Source organism: Vanacampus margaritifer, chromosome 5, assembly GCF_051991255.1.
Source record: "Vanacampus margaritifer isolate UIUO_Vmar chromosome 5, RoL_Vmar_1.0, whole genome shotgun sequence".
In the NCBI taxonomy this organism is placed as follows: Eukaryota; Metazoa; Chordata; class Actinopteri; order Syngnathiformes; family Syngnathidae; genus Vanacampus; species Vanacampus margaritifer.
Genome location: NC_135436.1, coordinates 16,149,680 through 16,171,499, shown reverse-complemented (window position 1 = coordinate 16,171,499; position 21,820 = coordinate 16,149,680). Strand labels below are relative to the sequence as shown.

Below are 21,820 nucleotides of genomic sequence, written 5' to 3'. Positions count from 1 at the left end.
ACAAGAGCGGACTTCACCAACCTACTGATCCTTTCGAGCGTATCCTCAGTTGATTGCTTCAAAGTCTGCTTGATCAGGGTTATATGAGGTGCTTTACTGGTTACGAATAAATTATTCACATACTGTATATTAAAAAAAAAATACTGAAAATTACACCACATAAATGTCTAATAGTGACCCTCATACATAAATGATACAACTTTTTTTCTTTCTTTTTTTTTTTTAAGTGTAAACTGTTCACGCTCAGGTGGATGTACAACCACACAACCTGTCACGCAAATCCTCTGCTTGTACGCGCGCTTGTGCTACATTGGTTAGAAAGTGGGAGGGTCCAACAGCGGGTTGACTTCAGCTCGCCAGTATTATCATACACTTTTAGTACACAGTATCAGATGCCCCAGTTTTCTCCTCCCTTCTATTTACGCGACCGTATGAGCTGTTTACGTTTATTTCCATTCCACCCCTTATAATTGGACATTTTGTTTTACGGTTGATCGCTCCGATGAGCCACCTTCGGTTTCGTTGTCGCTGAATATGACAAGCTGGAGCGTTCGACTTCAGACATGGAGCTACCTGCGTCTCCCAGCCAAGCAAACGGCGGCCGCTTCGACAAGAGCTGCTCGTCTCTCACGGTGGACGACGTCTACGAGATCGCCAAAGTGATCGGCGCCGAGCTGGAGAGGCTCATCGACGGCTACGGCAAGGAGAGCGTCCTAGGCCTGGTGCCCAGGGTGGTGAAAGTGCTGGAGCTTCTGGAGAGCTTCACGGCCAGGAATCAGGCACACAAACACAGGGAGGAAGAACTGCTCCGGACCTTCGAGAGCTTACAGCTGCAGCAGAAGAAACGGGCTGGCAAGGACAGCGACGAAATCAACGAAAATCACGAAACCAGGGTGAGAACGGAATGTGTCGCTTTCACTTGTGACTAGTGGTGTGTTGAATATTGTAACAACACAGTAATAGTAACACAAAAGTAATGGCCGTCTATTACATGCACGTGGACCAGCTACACAGATAGCTTGCAACATTATGACTCAAAGTCAGTTAAAATTTGTCTCCTTTGATGAAACAAAAGCAAAAAAGCAGTAACGCATGTATCTTTTAAATATGAAAAAAATAATAATCTGTAATTACATCACAACATGGTCGAAATTACCATAATAGATAATAATAGTAATTGAAAGCTGAATTAAAATGAACCCGTGTTAATGAATTACTGCTCTATGCAGCTTCTGTTTGAAAATGTATTTTTTTCACCATGTGTAAACAGTATAAAATACTACTTGTACAATACAGTGTTGATATATTTTTTTAGCAAAGTTCTCAAAGCAGACTGAAATCCAAGTCTGAAAACATGTTGACACAGGCTGTATTTTGACTGTACTGTCACGTTGTGCGTTCCTTGGTTATGTTTTAGTTATACTACACTTCTATTACAGTGACAGTGCGGCCAATATATAAGTCTTGTTGAAGCAGGTAGAACTTTGACTGTACTGTTACTTTGTATTTTCCTTGGTTCAATACAGTTACACTACATCTCTAGTTAAAAATAAATAAATTAATTAAAAAAACATAATTATCACAGGCTACATTTTGGCTGCACTGTCACTTGTACTTATTTTGATTCTATTACAGTTACGTTTACCTACACAGCATTCAAACACTTTGTGCTACATTTTGAATTTAAACTTTGAACTTTCCTCGTTTCTATGAAAGCTTACACCAGGGGTGCTCAAGTTCGGTCCTCGATGGCCCCTATCCAGCCTGTTTTCCATGTTTCTCTCCGCTAACACACCTGATTCACGATCAGGCTCGTTATCATGCTTCTGGGCAAGCTTGCTGATTAGCTGATCATTACATTCAGCTGTGCTGCAGGAGAGAAACATGGAAAACAGGCTGGATAGGGGCCCTCGAGGACCGAACTTGAGCACCCCTGGCTTACACTATATAAAACATGTTGACAGTTGACACAGGCTGAATTTTGACTGTACTGTTACCTTGTACCTTCCTTTTTTATGTTACAGTAGCACTACACTTCTGTTAAAGCTATAATACATTTAATATTTATCATTACTGGCATTTCTGAAAATATAGGTTCCTGCAAATTGCAATTCACATTACTGTGCAGTATCCAAGTCTGACCGCACCTTAAAAACTCTCCAGAGAACGTGTTAATACAAGTTCTCAAGTTGCTCAGGCTGTGTGTCCCACAACCGTTGAAACGCTATTTGTGTCTCATCCGTCTGACGTTGCCTCTTGTTCTGTCAAGCAGGAGCAACAGCAGCGAAAGGAGCAGCAGTGGAGGAGCAAGTGTGAGGAACTGCAAGCGCAAATCCAGCAGCTCCAGGAAGACAACGGGCAGCTGCAGAGCAGGCTAAAAGGCAGCCATGCGCAGGATGGTACGTCAAAAGCATCGGTGAATGGGCCCTCGCACCCCTTTTTCACGGCAAATCAAACTTTGACACCATGATCAAACCCCACATTAGATGACATATGGTCTAAAAGTTGATCAATTTAGCATCACCCATCTGTCTAAGACAACATTATTTAGCCATGGCATGTATTTTACATCAGAAATATCTCACGAGTCACGACACACCATCAAACTAAAAAAAAAGTCACAATACATATATACTTTCATATCCAGTATTCATTAGTATTCTTCCGTCTGAAGTCAGCTCCAGCACACTCACGATGAGGATAAATGGACGGATGAATTTTTGTATTACAATCATGTGGCTGAATATGTACTAGTTACATTATTGCCGTGTCTGCTAATGATTCCCAGATTGTTGACATCATTCGGTCAACTATGTCAAGTAAGAGGGTGGAGTTGATGACTCATATTTTGTCATTCTGGAAGCAAAACTTGGGGCAGGAGGACATGTAACTGAATATGACTGCAAATTCAGGCTCCCACGCCTCACAGTATAGCGTTGCAATTGCAGTGTAATATAGCGACAGTTACTATTTTGGGATGTTTAACTCATGTACTGCCATTGACGGTTATAGACGTCAAAAATTCATTTGAACTATTTCTATTAATTTTTTTTTTCCTTTTTTGTTAACAAGAGTATGAAAACCTAGAATTTTTTTAATTGTACATTTAGAACAGATATAAAATTAATGATTAATCATGAGTTAACTAGTGAAGTCATGCAATTAATTATGATAAAAAAATGTAATCGCCTGACTCACGATTAATCACAAATTTTTTCTAAATGTACAGTATTTTTTTTCTAGGTTTTCATACTCTTAACAAAAGTGGAAAAAATGTTAAACTAATAGGAATAGTTCAAATGAATTTTTGACGACTACAGGCGTCAATGGCAGTCAATGAGTTAAAATATATTAGTCAAAATAATGTAGGTTATATAAATGTGTGTGTGTGTGTGTGTGTACTGCAGCTACAAACAAACCTTTATGTGTACAAAAAAAATAATAATTAAAGGCTTTCAAAACTCACTTGCCAGTTATGTCACGTTGTGTTAACTTTGGTTTTATTTGTTGAAAATTGTCTGTACCTCAGTGCAATGGAGCAAAATAACAAGTGCTATGTGGCATGTTTCCCTTCCGGAACAGCTGCTGAGAAATTCTGTGTGAAGATAAAACTTTTGTATTAGCTTTTGTTTGTTTAGTTTCCATTGTAACATTGAGTAGTGAGTGGTCAGTGAGAAAATATTCAGATTTATTATGTGTGTGTTAAACACAGGTTGGTAGTAACACGGCACTTTTAAGCATTTACTATTATGTAAGTAAATTTTTGTATAAGCTGTACTTGTCAGAGTAGTTTTAATGCCACACACTTGTTAATTTTACTTAAGTATTTTTGTTAAGAAGAAATGGTACTTTCACTTCATTACACTGAGGAACATTTTGCTCGCTACTTTATTTGTATCTATCTTTTTAGTTTGATTCGTCAGAGAGATTTGTACCTCGGGCGTTGTCACATGACTGTGCCACCATTCCAGTAGATCCACAATAGCGCCGTTTGACTCCTTTCCAATCAAATCAAATGTAGCCAGACAGTCACATGACCGCACACAAAGTCTCCACACAGAAGCAAAGTTTTCAAAAAGTGGCTGATTTACTTGAAGCATGGCAAAAATCGAGGAAAAAATGACACAGTCAAAAGTGTTACAACACTGGCTTCAATTTGTTTACTTTACAGAAAACAAAAAAAGAATACAGTAGCTACAATATGTCATGTGCTCACTTTCTAATTAATATTTTTGTCTATTACAGTAATATTTATATTCTGTTTTTTTTAAGTTATTAATCAGGTACTCTGTATTTGGGTATTTTTTTTTTCACATTTTTTTCATTGTCCACTTGTGGAGTGCAGATCGTGTCCAGCGGCAGGAGCGAGAAGTGATGCTGAAGCTGAAGCAGGTGGTGGACAAGCAGAGAGACGAGCTTAGGGCTAAAGTCCAAGAGGTCACCACCATCTCCAAGGAGGTGGAGGCGGTAAGCGGACATAAAAGTTGTGGGGTTCATCCCATTACGTGCACAAAGGGCGTATGCTTTCAACAGTGGGGGTTCCACATTTATTTATTTGGATAAAGCTTGTTTTTGGTTTTGATATGTCAACATGGACATTATAGGATGGATCAGCTCTTCCCTTCATAAAATTCTGCACAATATAATGATACTAATTGAAATAAATCCTGATTTACACAAATCTGTAATATTATTTTATTGATTTGAGAAAAATCTGCATGTTTAGTTTGGATTAAATAATCATTCTAATTGATCAGATGGTTCTACTGAATATTTGTGAAATAATCAGATCAGTTTCCAGCTTTTTATTCTCATTCATAAAAATAGGCAATTTTCTTCCAGATCCAGACTTTGATCTGGAAATTTTCACATGCTTCTTGATTTTTGCAAAATTGAAATGCTTAAACCTTGGCAAAATTCCATGCTTTCTCAGCTGCCATTTTTGAAATGGCTCCTAGGTGACTCACCTGTTGCAACACATTCAAACGATTTACTTGGCGTAGTGATGATGCAAATATAACGCTCTTTTAACGTAATTTTGAAGTAAAATATGCATGATTAACCCAACGTTTTGTCAGATGCAAAGTTCAGTGCATCAGTTTATGTCGTTAGAATTAGAAATTAAACTCACAATAGGAGCTGTATGACAAGTGTCCTTTAGAGTTCCTGGTTAAGGGTAACTTGCACCTTAGACAGGTCTGAACAGGTTTTTCCCTCCATTTGTGAGCGTGTGCCGTGCTATTTGTACCACATGATGTTAGTTGCTGTCATTACTGGGTGTGTATTTGTTATTTACATCCAGACCGGTGACCTTAATCACAGGTTAGACAAACACATTTCTCTGTGTGATCAAATAGACGCTCAGTGATCTACTTGTGTTGACTTCCTTTTTAACTCATTCACTGCCATTGACGGCTATAGACGTCAAAAATTAATTTGAACTATTTATTAGTTTCACATTTTTTCCCCACTTTTGTTAAGAGTATGAAAACCTAGAACATTTTTTACTGTACATTTAGAACAGATATAAAAAATTGTGATTAATCGTGAGTTAACTAGTGAAGTCATGTGATTAATAACAAATAAAAATTGTAATCGCCTGATGCCCCTAATAAAAAAAAGGAAGAAAAGATTATTAAAAAATTTGGGGTGTCAGACGATTAATTTTTTTAAAATTGTAATTAATCACATGACTTACTAGTTAACTCATGATAAATGTACAATAAAAAAATCTAGGTTTTCATACTCTTGTTAACAAAAGTGGAAAAAAAGTTAAACTAATAGAAATAGTTCAAATGATTTTTTTACGTCTATAGCCGTCAATGGCAGTGAATGAGGTAAATGTACTTGGTCTATTCTGTCATTTAGGCAAGTTTTCTTTTAATTATTGTGTGATCTGTCCTGGACTTGATAGCCATGTGCTCCCGTGCAGCTCCAGGAGCAGTTGGAGCGCTTCATGAAGATGAATGCGGAGCTGCGGCACAAGCAGAACGTGCTGCAGGCCCAGCTCAAGAGCACTGTGGAGAGAAAGGCCGACATGGAGGCCGACCTGAAAGAGAAAGTCAAAGTGATTGAAAAGCTGCAAGCACAGATGGACAGAACCAACAGCAACAGCCATGTATGGTGCTTATTTCTCACCTTGAGCCATTATATTTGTACGCTCATTAAAAACAGTGCACATTTATTTATAGGTTGGGGGAAAGGTACAACCTTTGACTGTAGGTCAGAGTGATAGAATTAAAAACAAAACTGAACTTATTTCAAACAACTGCAGGATAACCAACATAAGTGAAATGTAATTGTGTGGAGTTTTTTCTCTCCAATGGATCACTGTGTATATCTAAAAACAATAGTAGAAATTAAACTTTTATTGCATAAATACCGGTACCTAAAGAATGTCCAAAAAGTGACCATAAAATGTCCAAAATGAAGATGAAAAGCATAAAATTATTACCATATACTGTACACAAATTGCCCAAAAAAAGGCAGAAAATTAAAAAAATTTAAAAGGCAGAATATAAAACATTCAAAAAGTAACCATAAAATGTCCAAAAACAAAAGAAGGCAGAAAAGTACCATAAAATGTCTTTGTAAAAAAAAAGTCAGAAAAATTCATTAAAAAAAAAAGCAGGAAAAAAAAAACTTTCAAAAAGTAACTATAAAATCTCCAAAAACAAAATAAGACATCTCGGAAATGACCATATAATGTACCAGTACACAAAATTGCCCCCCCCCCCAAAAAAAGTCAAAAATTATTAAAATGGGGGCGAACCAAAAACATAAAGGAAGAAAAGACATTTAAAAAGTCACTATAAAATGTCTAAAAACAAATGAAAAAAATCCCCCAAATTACCATAAAATAAATAAAAGTTGCCAACAATGTCAAAAAAATTGATTGCAAAAAGGCAGAAAGAAAATGTTTAAAAAAAAAAAAAAGGAAGAAGAGAGGCAGGAATGACCATATGTCCGTAAAATTGCCCCAAAATTTGACAGTAAGGCAGAAAAGTCTGAATGATTACGTCTGATAAATAACAAAAATAAAAAAATCCAAAAAGCGGAAGACAAAAGGTAGAAGAAAAATGAATCTCAAAATATTGGATGCTGCATATTTTCTGTTATGGTGTGGCTCTAATTGGCTCTTGAGCCCTCAGTACACTAGACTAACACTAGCACACTGTTTTCCTTCATCACAATGTTTAAAGGTTTTGCGGCTCCGGACATATATTTTGTTATATATTTGGCCTAAAATGGCTCTTTTGACAGTAAAGGTTGCCTTTTTGTATCCTATCCAGTCCAGTACGAGTCAGGAGAATATTAAGAAAGAGCCTTCAGCTGACCATAAGGATCCTGACATGCCTTGCTTCACCAAGAAGGAAGTGCGGGACATCATTTTTGAGCGGAATGAGCTCAAAACTAACCTCTTCCTGGTGCAAGAAGAGCTGAACTACTATCAAAGGTAGGTAAACTATCTACTTATGTTTGATATATTCAGTCTATGTCTGTGCAGTCTTCATGTTTTGTATACTTTAAATGCTCTACATTACCATATTTTTTGTATTCAAGGCCTTGAAATGTCACAATTTCTTTTGTCTTTTCATAAGGGCCCACAAACAGGAACAAGTAGCTGTCTTGCTATATACCACTAGGGGGCAGTAATATGAAGCAAAAACTGTCAATGCTGCTCAGAACATACACTCTATCTGTTCAGGATCTAATCAAGGCATATTCATTATCAATTTATGTCAAAACATCTTCCATTTGTTCCTTTTAGTTGCAGATTTATCCTAAATGTTTGTAAAAAATTTGGCTTACTTTTTTTTTTTTTTTTTTACAAATGAAAGCAGCTACCATCCATTGTGTTGTGTCTCCAGGGAGATTCTGAACGAGGAACGGTGTCCTGGGTTCCTCCTGGAAGCCGTGCGAGCTGCCATCACAAAGAGAAGAAAAGTCATCAAAGCCAAGATGCTTGGAATTCCGCCGCCTGATAGCAGCAGGTCAAGCCTCTTCATTCGTCACGTTCCAAAACCCAACTAATCGGAAATGTGTATTTGCTGAAAGTTTTCATCTCAAAGATGAATTGAATCAATAATTTGTTCTTCTCTTCAGTGACGACGAGGAAGACAAAGGTCCTGTGACAGAAGTGGATGGTACTGAAAAGCCAGCAGAGTCACGTATTCGAAACCTGTGAGTAAAATGTGTATCACAGATTTTTTTTGGGGGTGGAACCCTTGTACTTCTGATGCAGAAATCTGTATTTTTGCGGAAGTCTGCGCTTTATAGTGTTTTTTTATTTATTTTTTTATAGCATTTTACATATCACAATAAATTATGTAGTGTACATTTTACTTAGTCCCACTCTAAATGGAGTAAAATTTAGTTCACACTTGGAAGAGAGTAAAATAAAAATAAAAGTCACTAAAGGGTTGAGGGACAAACCCACAACTTCAGGTTGGGAGACAGCCAATCTACTCCCTCAGCCACACGGCTCCTGCTTTGTCTTAGTATATCGCTCATGTAAGCTGGAATCTTCGTAACTTTTTGCTCAGAGTTACCAAGATGTTTTTGGTCTCTCCTTGGATTTAAGCAAACAGTAGGAGTGGCATAGCTCAGGCGGTAGAGTGGCAGTCTCCCGAGCTGAAGGTCGTGAGTTCGTTCCTCAATTCTTGTGTAACTTTTTTTTTTTTAAATAAATTAGTCAAATTTAGTCAAAATCTCTCCTTGCAAAATTTTATTTTGGAGTGAAAAAAAAATGTTTTTAATGTTATAGGCAAATTCTCTCGTACATACAAAAGTAAAAATACTTTGAGTAAAATTAATTTTACTCTGTTCCAAGTGTAAATTTTACTCTGTTTAGAGTGGGACCAAATTGACTCATTTTAGAGTAAAATTTACTCTGTATTGAAAACAGAGAAAACTCCTGACCATTCAGAAGAGGGTAAAATTGCAGAATATGCTTTGTGAAGAAAGGAATTACTTGGCTATTGTATTGACACGCAAATCAAGAAGACTGCTGGCAACTCTCAAAATAAAAAAGTAACTCCTGACCACGGTGGTCTTTTGTGCATTAGTCTTCCTTCTGTTTATTATCATGAGAGCTTTGCCAATCCTCTGCTATATTTAGCCTTAATCCCCGCCCATGCAGCTGACCTAAGGTCTGTCTGTCTGTCTCTGTGTGGTGCAGCTTAGGCTTCCTGACGTGGTCGGGCAGTGGCCGGAGCCCCGCCCACATGAGCAACTCCGCGTCCAGCTGGGATATCATCGCAGACTCCGAGGCCAGCGGGGAGTCACAGCACTAACGGGCCTCCTGAGGCATGGACAGACATGACAAGTCTGTTGCAAGTTTGTTTTTAACAAACCCCACCCCCAATCCCGCTACCCTTTTAGCTAGATGAGAAAATGAAGTTTCATGAACCACTTGCAATATTTTTTTTTACTCCTCTAGATGTTGTTGTTGAAAGATGCAATGGAAGTTGATTACATTTCCACTGCATCATTAAAACAAGAGCACCACCTAGAGGAGTAAAAAAAAAAAAGTATCGCAAGTTGTTCATGAAGCTTCATTTTCCCATCACTACTTTTAGCCCACTACTTGTTCTAATATATGACTTCAATGCGCTGCTGCAAGCTTCCCAGCATTTCACAAAAATACTATGCAACTATACGAAGAGACAAACTTCTCTCACCTTTTTCTCCTTCTCATTTTATATCCCACATTTTTTTTTTATTCATTTAAGAAAATATGTAAGTAATTGTATTCTCCTTAGAAGAATCAAGTTTAATTTTTTGAAAAATTATATTTATATTATGCATCCTTTTTTTTCCCTTTTAAAAACCAAAGATTAACCAATAGAAGTATTTTGAATGAGAAGTGCACTCTTAACAGGATAGGAAGCACTTAAAAAGCACTTCAAAATTGTAATAGCAATTTAACCACAATACCATTCTGGAAGTTTTACTTCATTTGAGGAATTTCAATTGAATTCTGATGAGGTATTATCTTTCTTTTGTTTTTTTGCGCCTTAAACTGCTGCTTTAATTGCTGATCTTATCTTATCTTATCTTAATATACTGTATGTTTGTATGTCTTCTGAACCTATTCTCACAAGGATTTACTCGGATTTTGTACAGAAAGTAATGCACTGTAATTAGCAGAAAAGGCATATTTTATGGGCTACCTAACTTTTTTTTAAGTTATAGAAAAAATATATATATATTTATATATAAAAAATATATCAAAATTTGCCATGACTCCCAAACTCTAACTGCTTCAAGATTATGATAAACATAGACTTTTGTGGCGAAATGGAACATTTCCACTGTGACATGTCGTATTTCTGGAGTTTTATGCGGGGCTCAGCCTTCATTTGTAAGACAGACACAGATGCTAATGGTGGTGGAAAACAATCCAGTTGCAACAAAATCTTTTGCTTCAAAACATGTTTCATTTCTTGGTATTGTAAATACTCTTGAAAGCACATTGGTACTTGCACATGTCATCTAGTGGGTCTGTATTTGATGCTGGTGTGCCATGGATGTGAATACATATTTGAAATGACAGAAATGACAGTCATGAGTTTAAACTGCTTCTGTTGCCCACAGCAATGCATGGCCAGTGATCACTATTGGAACCACACATACCAGTCATTTTTCCTCCAACTGCATTTGCTGTTTATTTTTGTAAGCATAAGTTTTATTTATGCCGAAAAGAAATGGAATTACATCTGAATGCAAATAAGATGCACATTTTTCTGTGATACCGACACATTGATCATTAAAGTCTATTCAACACATAACATGTTTGCATTATTAATGTAATTGCTAAGGTTTGATCCACCACTTCAAGAACTTCAAATAAAATAAAACTAGACAAAGAGCAATTTCTGCAGAAATTGCGTGGAAATGCTTAAAAGCTTAATGCTATTAGCTGAATGCTAAGATTTGAATGTATGTGCTAAGTAAGTAAATTGAAAGATAAATTATGTGAAAATTACAAATTTTTACCTGTAGTTAAATGACAAATTAATAAAAAGAAAACTTGAACTGCAATCTGTCTAAGGTTAGAAATTATAATCAATTTCCTGATCTGATAGTCAGTTGATATCGGACCACACGGATGTCCTCAAATGTGGCCCAAGCGGGTTTTGAACCCAGGTAACCTCCTGCAGTAGGCTACATTGTGGCTTTGTGCATCATCTCCCGGATGACGGGACCGGCGTAGCTTCTGGGAACAAGACCGGCAACATTGAGCTTGTGTGCTAGTTCAATATTAGCAAGTCCCTGTTGATGCGTGCGGCCCCATCTTTAAAAAGTCCCATCAGGCTGAATAGGAGGAAGCGGCTTCAGCTTCCCCAGGAAATGGGAAGAGGAAACCCGGTGGCTCTGACCCCTGCATTGCTGCCACAAGACGACTCAGTGGAGAGGGAAAAAGAACGAGGGAAGGGTGGAGGGTGTCTTTGGTTAAACCGAGACACTTGAGTGAGCTGGGAATACAAACTCTTAAATAGAAATTAGTCGACGATGAAGCTCCTCACAACTCTGACTACCTTATGCTGCTGTTGGCTGTGCTGCTCACTCGTGCCGGATCCTGCTGGGAGGAACGTCTGCCACAATCCCAGGTACATCTTTGTTACCCGCCCGTAAACATGGAATGGGAGTTGGATTGTGTTCATGCAGGTTCAGAGGTCACTTGTTTGTCTCATTTATGAGCACTTGTTAAATGTTCACTCTATCAATTGCTTTTAAAGGGATCCATCCACCTTGATGTGCTGCACAGGCTGGCGTCAGGATGGAAAAGAGTGCACAATACGTGAGTTTGTGCGTACTCATTTGTTTACTACATCCTATGGAGGCTTTGGCTATAGTAAGTCTTGTTTGTGTGTGTGTGTGTGTGTGTGTGTGTGTGTGTGTGTGTGTGTGTGTGTGTATGTTTACAGCCGTGTGTGAAGGTGAGCAGGCCTGCCTGAAGGATGAGCTCTGTGTTTATCCTGGGGTTTGTCGCTGCCCACCGGGCTACTATGGAGCTCACTGTAAAACACGTGAGTAGACAAACAATGGTGGATGTTTTCGCCATTATGCTATTGAGAAACTTTAATGTTACAAGTGTAGGAGGACCAAAGTTTTCATGCTGTTCCACCAAGCATTTACATTTTTAGAGTTCAATACTGTACAATTTGTTGCATTTGTTCAGCCCTTTTTTGGGGGGTAATTAGTCAATTATTCATTATTTATGTATTTTTATTTATTGATTTAATTAAGTGATTGGTTAATATGTCAATTAAATTTGTAAATAAAAATGAAATATTTTAATACATTTAATATATTTTAATTACATTAATTATTAATGATGAAATTAATACTGAGAATGTGTCATCATTTAATTAACAAACCATTTTTCCAATTTTACATACACATTTTTTTCTTTGTTAATATATATTGTTTTTATCACATTTACAGCACAATTTGCAAAAGTTTGCTCACCCCTTTTATCTCGGGCAATCGAAGTAATATTCATGTTTAAGTAATATTCTTTAAGTCTGATTGGTTTTTAAATAAATTTGTTTTTAAATGTGTGTATAGATTTTTGTTTTGTTTTCATAGATTATAGGGAGCTCTCTACATTACGTGTCTCATGGTTTTTAGAGAGATATAAATATATATAATGCTATAATTTTCGGAGTTTCAAATATTTATGTATATAATTTGCTCTAAATTATTAGGTTGCATCATTTAAAGAAGGTGTATGCCTAAATATTGAGAGAGACAGGTTCTTCTAACAGTTTTTATTTTTTTTAATTTAATAATTTTTTCTTTAAACAGTTGAATCTGTTACCATAACACTGAACCCTTTCTATCGAAAATAGTCAAACTTTTATTTAAAGGAACACTATCATTAATAGCTATCATTAATTGCCGTTAGGATTATGAGGACGTTTTTGGAAAAAATTGTCTCTGCAAGGGGTCTCTGGATCCCCAAAATTATTAGTTATTAGTCTTGTCTTTAAAAAAAAAAAGTTATTAATCTTGTCGTCTCAGGATGTCCTCCTGAGTTTTGGGCATCAGACTGCCGTCAAGTGTGCCCGTGTCACCCACATGGCCACTGTCATCCCGTCACCGGCGAGTGCACCTGCTACCCGAACCGCTGGGGCCCCCTGTGTCAATACGCCTGCAAATGCACCCGCCATGGAATCTGCCACCCCGTGTACGGAAACTGCACCTGCGACGAGGGTTGGTGGACGTCCACTTGCAGCAAGCCGTGCCAGTGCATCCCCGGGGGCTCCGTGGGTCCCGGCTGCGACCAACTGACGGGCCGCTGTCAGTGCCTCAAGGGGCACTGGGGGCTGAAATGTCCCGTCACTTGCAACTGCTACTTGTCGCAGTGCAACCAGCGCACCGGCGTGTGCGAGTGCGAGGCCAGCTGGTGGGGGCCCAGCTGTGACCGGCGATGTAATTGTGACCTCACGCACAGTAGCTGTGACCCCGCCACCGGACAGTGTTTGTGCCACCCGGGGTACGAGAGCGACTACTGCAACCAGCCGTGTCAACCTGGGATGTACGGCAGAGGTTGTAAAATGAGGTTCGTGTGTTCATCATTCCCGAGGCCAACCAGTCATATTACATACCGTATTTTTTGCAGTGCATCGGATTATAAGGCGCACCTTCAATGAATGGCCGATTTAAAACCTTTTTCTATATATACCGCATTTTAAGGCACACAGAATAGAAGCTACTGTAGTGGCTGGAGTTGCGTTAAGCATCCACTAAATGGAGCTTACTTAACTAATATCGATCCACATATAAAGCACATCAGATTATAAGGCTCACTGTCGTTTTTTGAGAAAATTAAAGGCTTTTAGGTGCGCCTTATAATGCGGAAAATACGGTAACTCTTCTCGTGCTCTCAGTTGTGGACGCTGTAAAGGAGACGAACCGTGCTCGCCCACCGACGGCGCATGCGCGGCCTGTGAGACCGGCTGGAATGGGACACGGTGCGACCGCCTGTGCCCGCCCGGTTACTATGGTAACAGCTGCCAGGAGACGTGCCCACGGTGCAGAAGCAACGAGCCCTGCGATCCCAAGACTGGAAAATGTTGGAGCTGTAATCCGGGATGGACAGGAGCAAGGTGTGTTAAAAAAAAATGGCAAAAAAAGAAAAGAAAGAAAAAGAAAAAGAGGTCCAATACAAAGAGCTTTTTTGAATCAGCTTAGTAGTGGAAAGTGTGATCCAATGAAAATTTCAACCAACCAAAAATAATAACATATTGTTATTGGTGTTCCACACAACTCTTGTTTAGGACCTCTTTAGATTTTGAATTTCAACATATTTCAGTCCGTTTAACGTAATGTCCGATGATATTGTCATTTCCATTGATTGTGTGTACGTGCCGTGACAATATACACAAAAATGTTTTCCCAAAAATGAAACGTGATAGATGTATTAACTCAAGCGAGTCATTATTGCTCCATTGCCAGGTGTGAGGAGGTCTGCCCTGACAGGACGTATGGAGAGGCTTGCCGCTTCCTGTGCAGTCCATGTTACCATGGTGACTGCCATCACGTGACAGGAAAATGCGTCTGTCAGCCAGGCTTTCAGGGGGAGAGGTGGGCTGCATTTCACTACACAGACGCACACACAGTCACAGCGACGTCACTTTCCGCCGTCAAATTCCTCCACTATTGTACTTCAATTGTACTTCAATTACTCAAAAATTTATCAAAACTTAATAATAATGATAATAATAATAATAATTATTATTATTATTATTATTTCAGGAAGCTGAGATCATTCCTATTCTCATATGGGCTGCTCACTCAGTGCACTGATGTCACCTGTTTGGAAGCTTTAGATTGATATCTACAGGTTCCGGTTCTTGCACACCCAGCAACTTTGTAGAGCCACTAATGAGGGGTGGACCAATATTTCATTGGCCAAAATCAATAACTTGACCACCTCTATGTTAAAGGCGAAGAGCCTGATCTAAAGCCTCAGTTAAGTGCTGAGTAAAGATATTTTAGATGAGACTTTATGCGCAGTTGTAGCAGGATTATTATTATTTTTTTTAAGTTTTACATGTTTTAATTCATTATGGGTTTTTTTTGTTATTATTAGCAGCTTCAGTGAAAAGCTTTTAGGGTTTTCAATGCAAGTCTAGTGCAAATAAATATATAGTAAAGGTAATAAAAAAAGATGATAATAATAATAATAATAATAATAATAATAATAATAATAATAATAATAATAATAATAATAATAATAATAATAATAATAATGATAATAATAATAATAGGGGTTTCGATGCATCCTGTCGTCACATTACTGAATAAAATAGCGCAGAATCTGCGCCTCGATCAAATTCACCAACACTTTGTAACTCCATATGCACCACAACTTAGACCTGCTTTTAGCTAGTCTAAGGTCAAGTTTACTTTTTGTCACCAAATTGTCAGGTGCGCTGAGGGCGTGCAATAGCAAATGCCCTTGGGTTGCCAGAACGCCTAACATGCCTTACAAATTGTGCCAGAAGAGAAGGCAAAAAAAGCATATACGTTTTATTTTCTACTCTCTGATGTCAGCCCTTTTATTAGCCTTTATATTGTTGAAAGCAGAAAAAGAGGTGGTGACTCAGAGCTTAAACACAAGAGGCCCTATTTTACTGTTGTGAAATGACATCATTCTTTTTTTTGGTCACTATGGTTTTCAGTTGCAACTACAGCTGCTCTGCCGCACAATTTGGCCTCAACTGTTCCTCAGCCTGTGACTGTGGCGAAGGCGTCAGCTGCCACCCGGTCACTGGTGCCTGCCCCAACAGTATGTCTTTAAAGGCACTCATTCTTTCAGCCACCCATATCAATACATTTGTGATGTGTAAAAGTGTTGATGTGTTTGTTTCAGGTGGCCGAGGTGCTCTACTGGCAGGTCTACTGGTTCCTTTGCTCCTGTTGCTCCTTGCGGTCTTCTGCTGCTGTCTGTGTTGTGGAGGAGGTCCAGCAGATGGCAAAGACAGGTCAGGATCAAACGAGCATACATAGTGTACAGTGTACACGTCACTGTGGATGTATTATTTGTTACACTTATCAGTTAAAACACGATCTCCTTTTCCTCCTCTTCTGCTGTGGTTGTTTCATCCATATTTACCATTTCTGTGAGACATGTTGCACTCCAGTCAGACCTTAACACCTGGTTTAAAGTCGGGCAGAGATTTGTCAAATCATTTTTGAAATTCCAAATTAAAACTGATATCTTTATTGTCATTGCACAAAGCAGCACATTTCACATAACAGGCTCAAACCGTCCAAGAAACATGAAAACCAATGACCAACAGAGAGAGACAGAACGTAAAAGGTCATATTCGCTAAAAAGCTCCCCGAGATAAGAAGGGAAGATGCCTGGGGAAAAAAACTCATATCAACATTACACCAAATCTGAAGACTTGTACATGTAGGAGACGGGGAAGATGAACTCGTTAAGACACGAGACAAAAGCAGCTAGAGTGGTTATAAAGAAGGGGGAGGGCGAACAGTGCAAAAAGTGTCCGCCTCTGTCAATGGCCAAGCGGTAAACGTATTCAGTTTCACATAATTTGACCATAATTTACCACAAATAAGTCACAGCAAATTCTGTAGAGTAAATTTGACTCGAAACTATTTGGACCCACTCTAAACAGAGTAAAATTTACACTTGGAAGAGAGTAAAATAAAACATTGAATTAAAATAAAGAAGTCACTCAAGGGTTGAGGAACAAACCCACAACTTCAGGTTGGGAGCCATGCAGCTCCTACTGTGTGTAGTATATTGCTCGTGTCAGCTGGAATCGTCACTTCAAGACCAAAAACATTGATTTTGCTCTCCTTTTGGATATGGTAGAGTGGCAGCCTCCCAAGCTGAAGGTTGTGAGTTTGTTCCTCAACCCTTGTGTACATTTAGTCAAAATCTCTCCTTGCAAAATTTACTTTGAATTTCTCACTGAAAAATCTTTAACAGGTTTTTTTTATGCGATAGGTAAATTCTCTTGTACACACTGAAAATATTTAGAGTAAAATTTATTTTGAATATTTTACTGTCTTTCAAGTGTAAATTTGTTTAAAACAAAATTTGCTCTACAGAATTTAATAATATTATTGATCCAAATATGCCAGCAACATATTGGCAGGCAGAACAATAAAATGCTTTTCCAATAGATGGCAGAAGGCACCCGTGTATCCATATTTTGCCACTACAATAATAATAATAAGATAAGTAACAATAAGAATAATAGCTTTTTGTTCAACTGAACACGCCCAGAAATGAGATCTTTATTTCAGTATATACTTTTGTGACATTTATGTTTAATTTTATTAATTTAAAATATGTGCTGGACTCATAAAATTGTACATTTTCAAAAATTCGAAAAAAGAATCATGAATTTGTTTAAGAATTTTTATGTTTGTTTTCATTATTATGATATCCCTTTTGCTAATTGGCTGGGAGAAATCAAATGCTTGTTGTGAGACATGTGACATTCATTTTTCCCACGACCTCGACAGGATAAGTGGTATAGAAAAAGAATGAATGGATATTACCAAGTTCGTAATAAAAATGTAAAAAGTTTTTCAAAGTACTCCAGTAACTGTTTGGGGTTGAACCAGCTATTGTACCGTCCACCTTTCCAGGATGACTGTGGCAGACGGAGGACTGTCAGTGCGGATGAAATATCACGTCTACAGTGTCTTGGCTAACATTGGTGCTGCCCTACCCTGCATCTCTGATTGGTCCTCTGGCCTCCCTCGTGTCACTGGTCCGTTATAAAAAAAAACTTCTTATCCCCTCTCAAACATTTGGACTGCTAAACGCTGATAATATTTGCATTGACTGTATGTCATGTTCCACGCAGTGTCTCACCATGACCCAGAGCTGACCTTCAACCACAGCTTCATTGAGCCTCCTTCATCCGGCTGGGTGACTGAAGGGTCGTCCTTCGACAGTGATGAAGAGGAGGGCGAGGCTCTTTACTGCGTGCCCCCGAGAGAAGGTACTTCACATGACCTTTCGTGGTCCTAAACTGCAAATCTACTCTCGCTCTTTTTTTTTTAACAGACATCCCAGGAATGGAGGGTAGCCATTTCCAGGAGATGAGCTCCAAGTGTAACATGCTCTTGGACCCGTCGGGCTTCAGCTGCGAGGACATAACCTCCCCCTTCGACATCCCCCGCACTTCCAGCATTGCCAAATCCAAGCGGCCGTCTGTCTCTTTTGCAGAGGGCACCCGCTTCAGCCCCAAGGAGAGGCGCGGCTCGGCGCAAGACGCCGCCTCTTTGTCCCAGCGCAAACCCAAATCCACCTGGGGCGGTTTGATGCTCTCTGCAGGACCCGGTGAGGAAGATGGAGGTGATTCTGAGGAGAGGGAAGATGGCGTAGAAGCTCAGGTAAGGGATCACCAAGATTTGAGCTCTGAGGTTGTGGACCAGGAGGAGGATCGAAAGTCCAGCAACACAACCCGAACCGGATCAGGGCGAAGACGTCCCATGTCCAGCACAGCTGTTCTACATAAAGCGTCGGCCCCTTCCGCTTCTGATCATCCATCTGGTGTCTCAAACAAGGTCACCACAGTGTACGTGACGGTGGGCAAGACGGGGCGGCCCACGTCCAAGCTGGAATCGAGCTCAGAAGGCCCCGTTCAGGCCATGTTAAGGCGACTCGGAAGTCTCCAGAGACAAAGGGAGCAGGAGCCTGGCAAAAGCAAACCCAAGGGCAACGAAGCCGTCGCCAAACCCCCCAGGAAGAAACTTGGGGCACGGAGGAGTCTGTGGGAGCAGGGCGGGCCTTCGGGTGTCGAGCCCACCACCATCACTAAACCCGTGAGGAAAAAACACGCTTCACAAAACACCTCTCAAACGGCTTCAACTGACACGGGGTCGTCAGAGAGCATTCCTCTAAAAAGACCGCTGTCGTCCATTTTGAAGAGCGTTCCGGAAGTGGCATCGACGGACTTTCAGGGACATGACTCCAATGGGGCACAAACTGAGAGCAGTTACTTGACTGTGGGGCCAGCAGGGGACGCTGTCACTCTCATTCAGGTCAGGACCGTTGACGGGCAAGTGGTGAGTGTGAAAGATGAGCCGTGCTATGAAAACGTCATGATTACACACTCGTATATCTCAAACACAAATCCATAAAAGTACTGTACTGTAATGCAATGGTGACTTTTGGAATATATTTACAAACTTAATACTTAATCATGAAATAAACAAACAGTAATGTCATATTGGGTGTAACATTTATACTATTATTTATGACAGTTGTTTTGTTTGTTTTTTGTTCCCATAATTCAATAGTGCATTTTGCAACTTTGTTTTTCATTTTGGTCATTGTACCGTGGTGCTTACAGACTGAAATACAATTGTAGTTGTGACTGAATTTTTCAAAATACTGACACGGTGGCAAAACAATGGTGCAGCTATGTAATGTCTTTATTCGTCACAGATAAACACAAACACATTGTTAATAGTGTAAAAAAAAGATAACCCAGTGTATGATTTGTGACCCATCTAGTCTTGATGGACAAATGAAGCTTCGTGAAGCACTTGTGATATTTTTTTACTCTTCTAGATGGTGCTCTTGGTTTAAAGATGCATTGGAAATGTATTAAATTTCCATTACACTAACCTTTTTCTTTAAACCAAGAGCACTATCTAGAGGAGTCAAAAAGTATTGCAAGTGCTTCATGAAGCTTCATTTTCCTACTACTAACTAGTAAACTAGTAACTAGCCAAAAAGTATCGCAAGTGCTTCATTTTCCCATTACTACTAAGTAGTAATGGGAAAATAAAGCTTCATGAAGAATGAAGATACTCTTTGACTCCTCCAGATGGTGTTCTTGGTTTAAAGATAAATTTTATTACTTGATGGACAAATGAAGCTTCATGAAGCACTTCTTTGAATATATTTGACTCTTCTAGATGGGGCTCTTGTTTTAAAGATGCATTGGAAATGTATTCAATTTCCATTACGCTAACCTTTATCTTTAAACCAAGAGCACCATCTAGAGGAGTTAAAAAGTATCGCAAGTGCTTTATGAAGCTTCATTTTCCTACTACTAACTAGTAAACTTCATTTAGCACTTGTGATACTTTTTGACTCGTCTGGGTGGTGCTCTTGATTTAAAGGTAAAGGTTAGCGTAATGGAAATTGAATACATTTCTATTGCATCATTAAACCAAGAGTGCCATCTAGAGGAGTCAAAATATATCGCAAGTGTTTCATGAAGCTTCATTTGTCCATCAATACCCACAACTCATTTCTCCTACAGATATTGTTACAGGATTACATCTACGTGATTTCAGATTAATATGTTGTAGCCTTTTAAATGTAATGAATAGTTTCAAAAAAGTTACTTGATTAAGTCAAAAAGAAAAATCATAAAAGCCTATGACTTGTTACACAAGGGTGTCACATAAATGAGTAAATGGAAATTATAATGCAAATAAAGTGATCATAAATTATACCCTGCTGTGTAAATTATGAATGCCACCATTGCAGGTGGTTTTAATCTTTTACACTCAGTTACACTCAGAAACAGTACCTCTAAAGCTTCTGTACTGTATTATGACGTAATGGAAGTGAACAAAGTGGGTCAGCTAGACTTTGGACTGTAGATTATCATCAATGTTTGCTCAAACTGACAAGCAAGCTACTTATGTGTTACACTGATCACATCTGAGGCAAATGTAGTGTGAATGTCCACCCAAAAAATGATTGGGGTTACTTCCTCTCAGCTCCTGCTGTGTCCTTGCAGCCCAGCCAGTACTTGGCGATGGATCTGGGATAGGGAGGCGTGGCCGGGTCCACTCTCTTGGTGCTGAGGTCCACTCGGTAGTATTTATCTGCACATGACAGGGGAATAAAAGTTTTTATTGACAGCTGTAAGAACACGGATCTACTGAAGAAGTCACTGTGACGAGAACTTTGTCATGTGGACTATTACATTACACTGCATGCAAGCCGTGTCCATCACGAGTGATAAATAATAAATAAATGCTTCCATCATAAACTGTTGTCATCATAAAAACTGTTTTACTGAAAAGGTCATTTGAACTAACGTACAATTGTAAAAATGAGTTACCCAATGTTAATATTAAAACAGAAAAACAATAAAGCACCAAGCCGACACTTTAATGAGTTATTCACGTTGTGCATGCGCCTACTCACGTGTCATGTTTCATGTTAATTGTTGTACAAATGTAAAAAGTAAGCCATTGTAAAATGTAAAACCGATAAAACACACCTTAATAAAAAAAAAAGTGAATGGTGCATTTTCACTTAGGGGTGTACTCACTTTTGTTGCCAGTGGTTTAGTTATTAATGGCTGTATTTTGAGTGATTTTGACAATAAATTTACACTGTTAAATAAGCAGTACACTTTTCAGTCTTGCCCCATAAAAAGATGTAATTAAATTTGGGGTGTCAGGGCTTCAGGTGGCGGAGTTGTACCGTCACTTGCCTATGATGCAGGATGGCATGGGTTCGCTTCCCTGCCTGGGAGACCATGTTTGTTTGTGTGAGTGACAGCAACCAAAAAATATATATAAATAAGTTAGGGGTGTCAGGCGATTAAAATTTTCGTAATTAATCGCATGACTTCAATAGTTAACTCACGATTAATCACAAATTTCATATCTGTTCTAAATGCACAAGAAAATGTACATATAAATATTTTTCCTACTCTTGTTAGCATAAAAGTGAAAAAAAATTCAACTAATAGAAATATGGCTGCATCTTTTAGTCAATTATACAGTGATTTCATAGTAATTCTTAAAATTGAGTTAAAATGAAAAAGATGTTCTGTAC

At 38.8% G+C, this 21,820-nt stretch overlaps 3 protein-coding genes across 7 annotated transcripts in view; 2 read left to right on the top strand and 1 right to left on the bottom strand.

The window, feature by feature from the left end:
- Positions 1-335: 335 nt before the first annotated feature.
- On the top strand, positions 336-10,853 carry rilp (Rab interacting lysosomal protein). 3 transcript variants are annotated; one of them, XM_077566924.1, is made up of 8 exons: positions 336-893; positions 2,270-2,399; positions 4,346-4,467; positions 5,915-6,118; positions 7,293-7,456; positions 7,872-7,994; positions 8,107-8,184; positions 9,182-10,853. In XM_077566924.1, the coding sequence occupies exons 1-8, from the start codon at positions 564-566 to the stop codon at positions 9,294-9,296; spliced, it is 1,266 nt and encodes a 421-aa protein (XP_077423050.1). In that variant the 5' UTR covers positions 336-563; the 3' UTR covers positions 9,297-10,853. The 3 variants fall into 3 exon arrangements, with proteins under 3 accessions (XP_077423050.1, XP_077423052.1, XP_077423053.1); XM_077566926.1 differs by having other exon boundaries at positions 2,273-2,399; positions 9,182-10,851; XM_077566927.1 differs by having other exon boundaries at positions 5,933-6,118; positions 9,182-10,851.
- A 621-nt stretch (positions 10,854-11,474) lies between these two features.
- scarf1 (scavenger receptor class F, member 1) lies at positions 11,475-19,429 on the top strand. 3 transcript variants are annotated; one of them, XM_077565518.1, is made up of 12 exons: positions 11,475-11,615; positions 11,745-11,806; positions 11,934-12,035; positions 13,033-13,573; positions 13,902-14,120; positions 14,470-14,598; positions 15,699-15,805; positions 15,890-16,001; positions 17,647-17,771; positions 17,868-18,005; positions 18,071-18,399; positions 18,574-19,429. In XM_077565518.1, exons 1-12 carry the CDS (start codon positions 11,518-11,520, stop codon positions 19,147-19,149), a joined length of 2,538 nt encoding a protein of 845 aa, XP_077421644.1. In that variant the 5' UTR covers positions 11,475-11,517; the 3' UTR covers positions 19,150-19,429. The 3 variants fall into 3 exon arrangements, with proteins under 3 accessions (XP_077421644.1, XP_077421643.1, XP_077421642.1); XM_077565517.1 differs by having other exon boundaries at positions 18,071-18,831; positions 18,937-19,429; XM_077565516.1 differs by having other exon boundaries at positions 18,071-19,429.
- Positions 19,426-21,820, bottom strand: part of vtna (vitronectin a) — a 9,024-nt gene continuing 6,629 nt past the window's right edge. Inside the window, exon 9 of the mRNA XM_077565521.1 lies at positions 19,426-20,856. Coding sequence (XP_077421647.1) covers positions 20,735-20,856 — 122 coding nt within the window. The 3' untranslated portion in view covers positions 19,426-20,734. The remainder of the gene's footprint in view (positions 20,857-21,820) is intronic.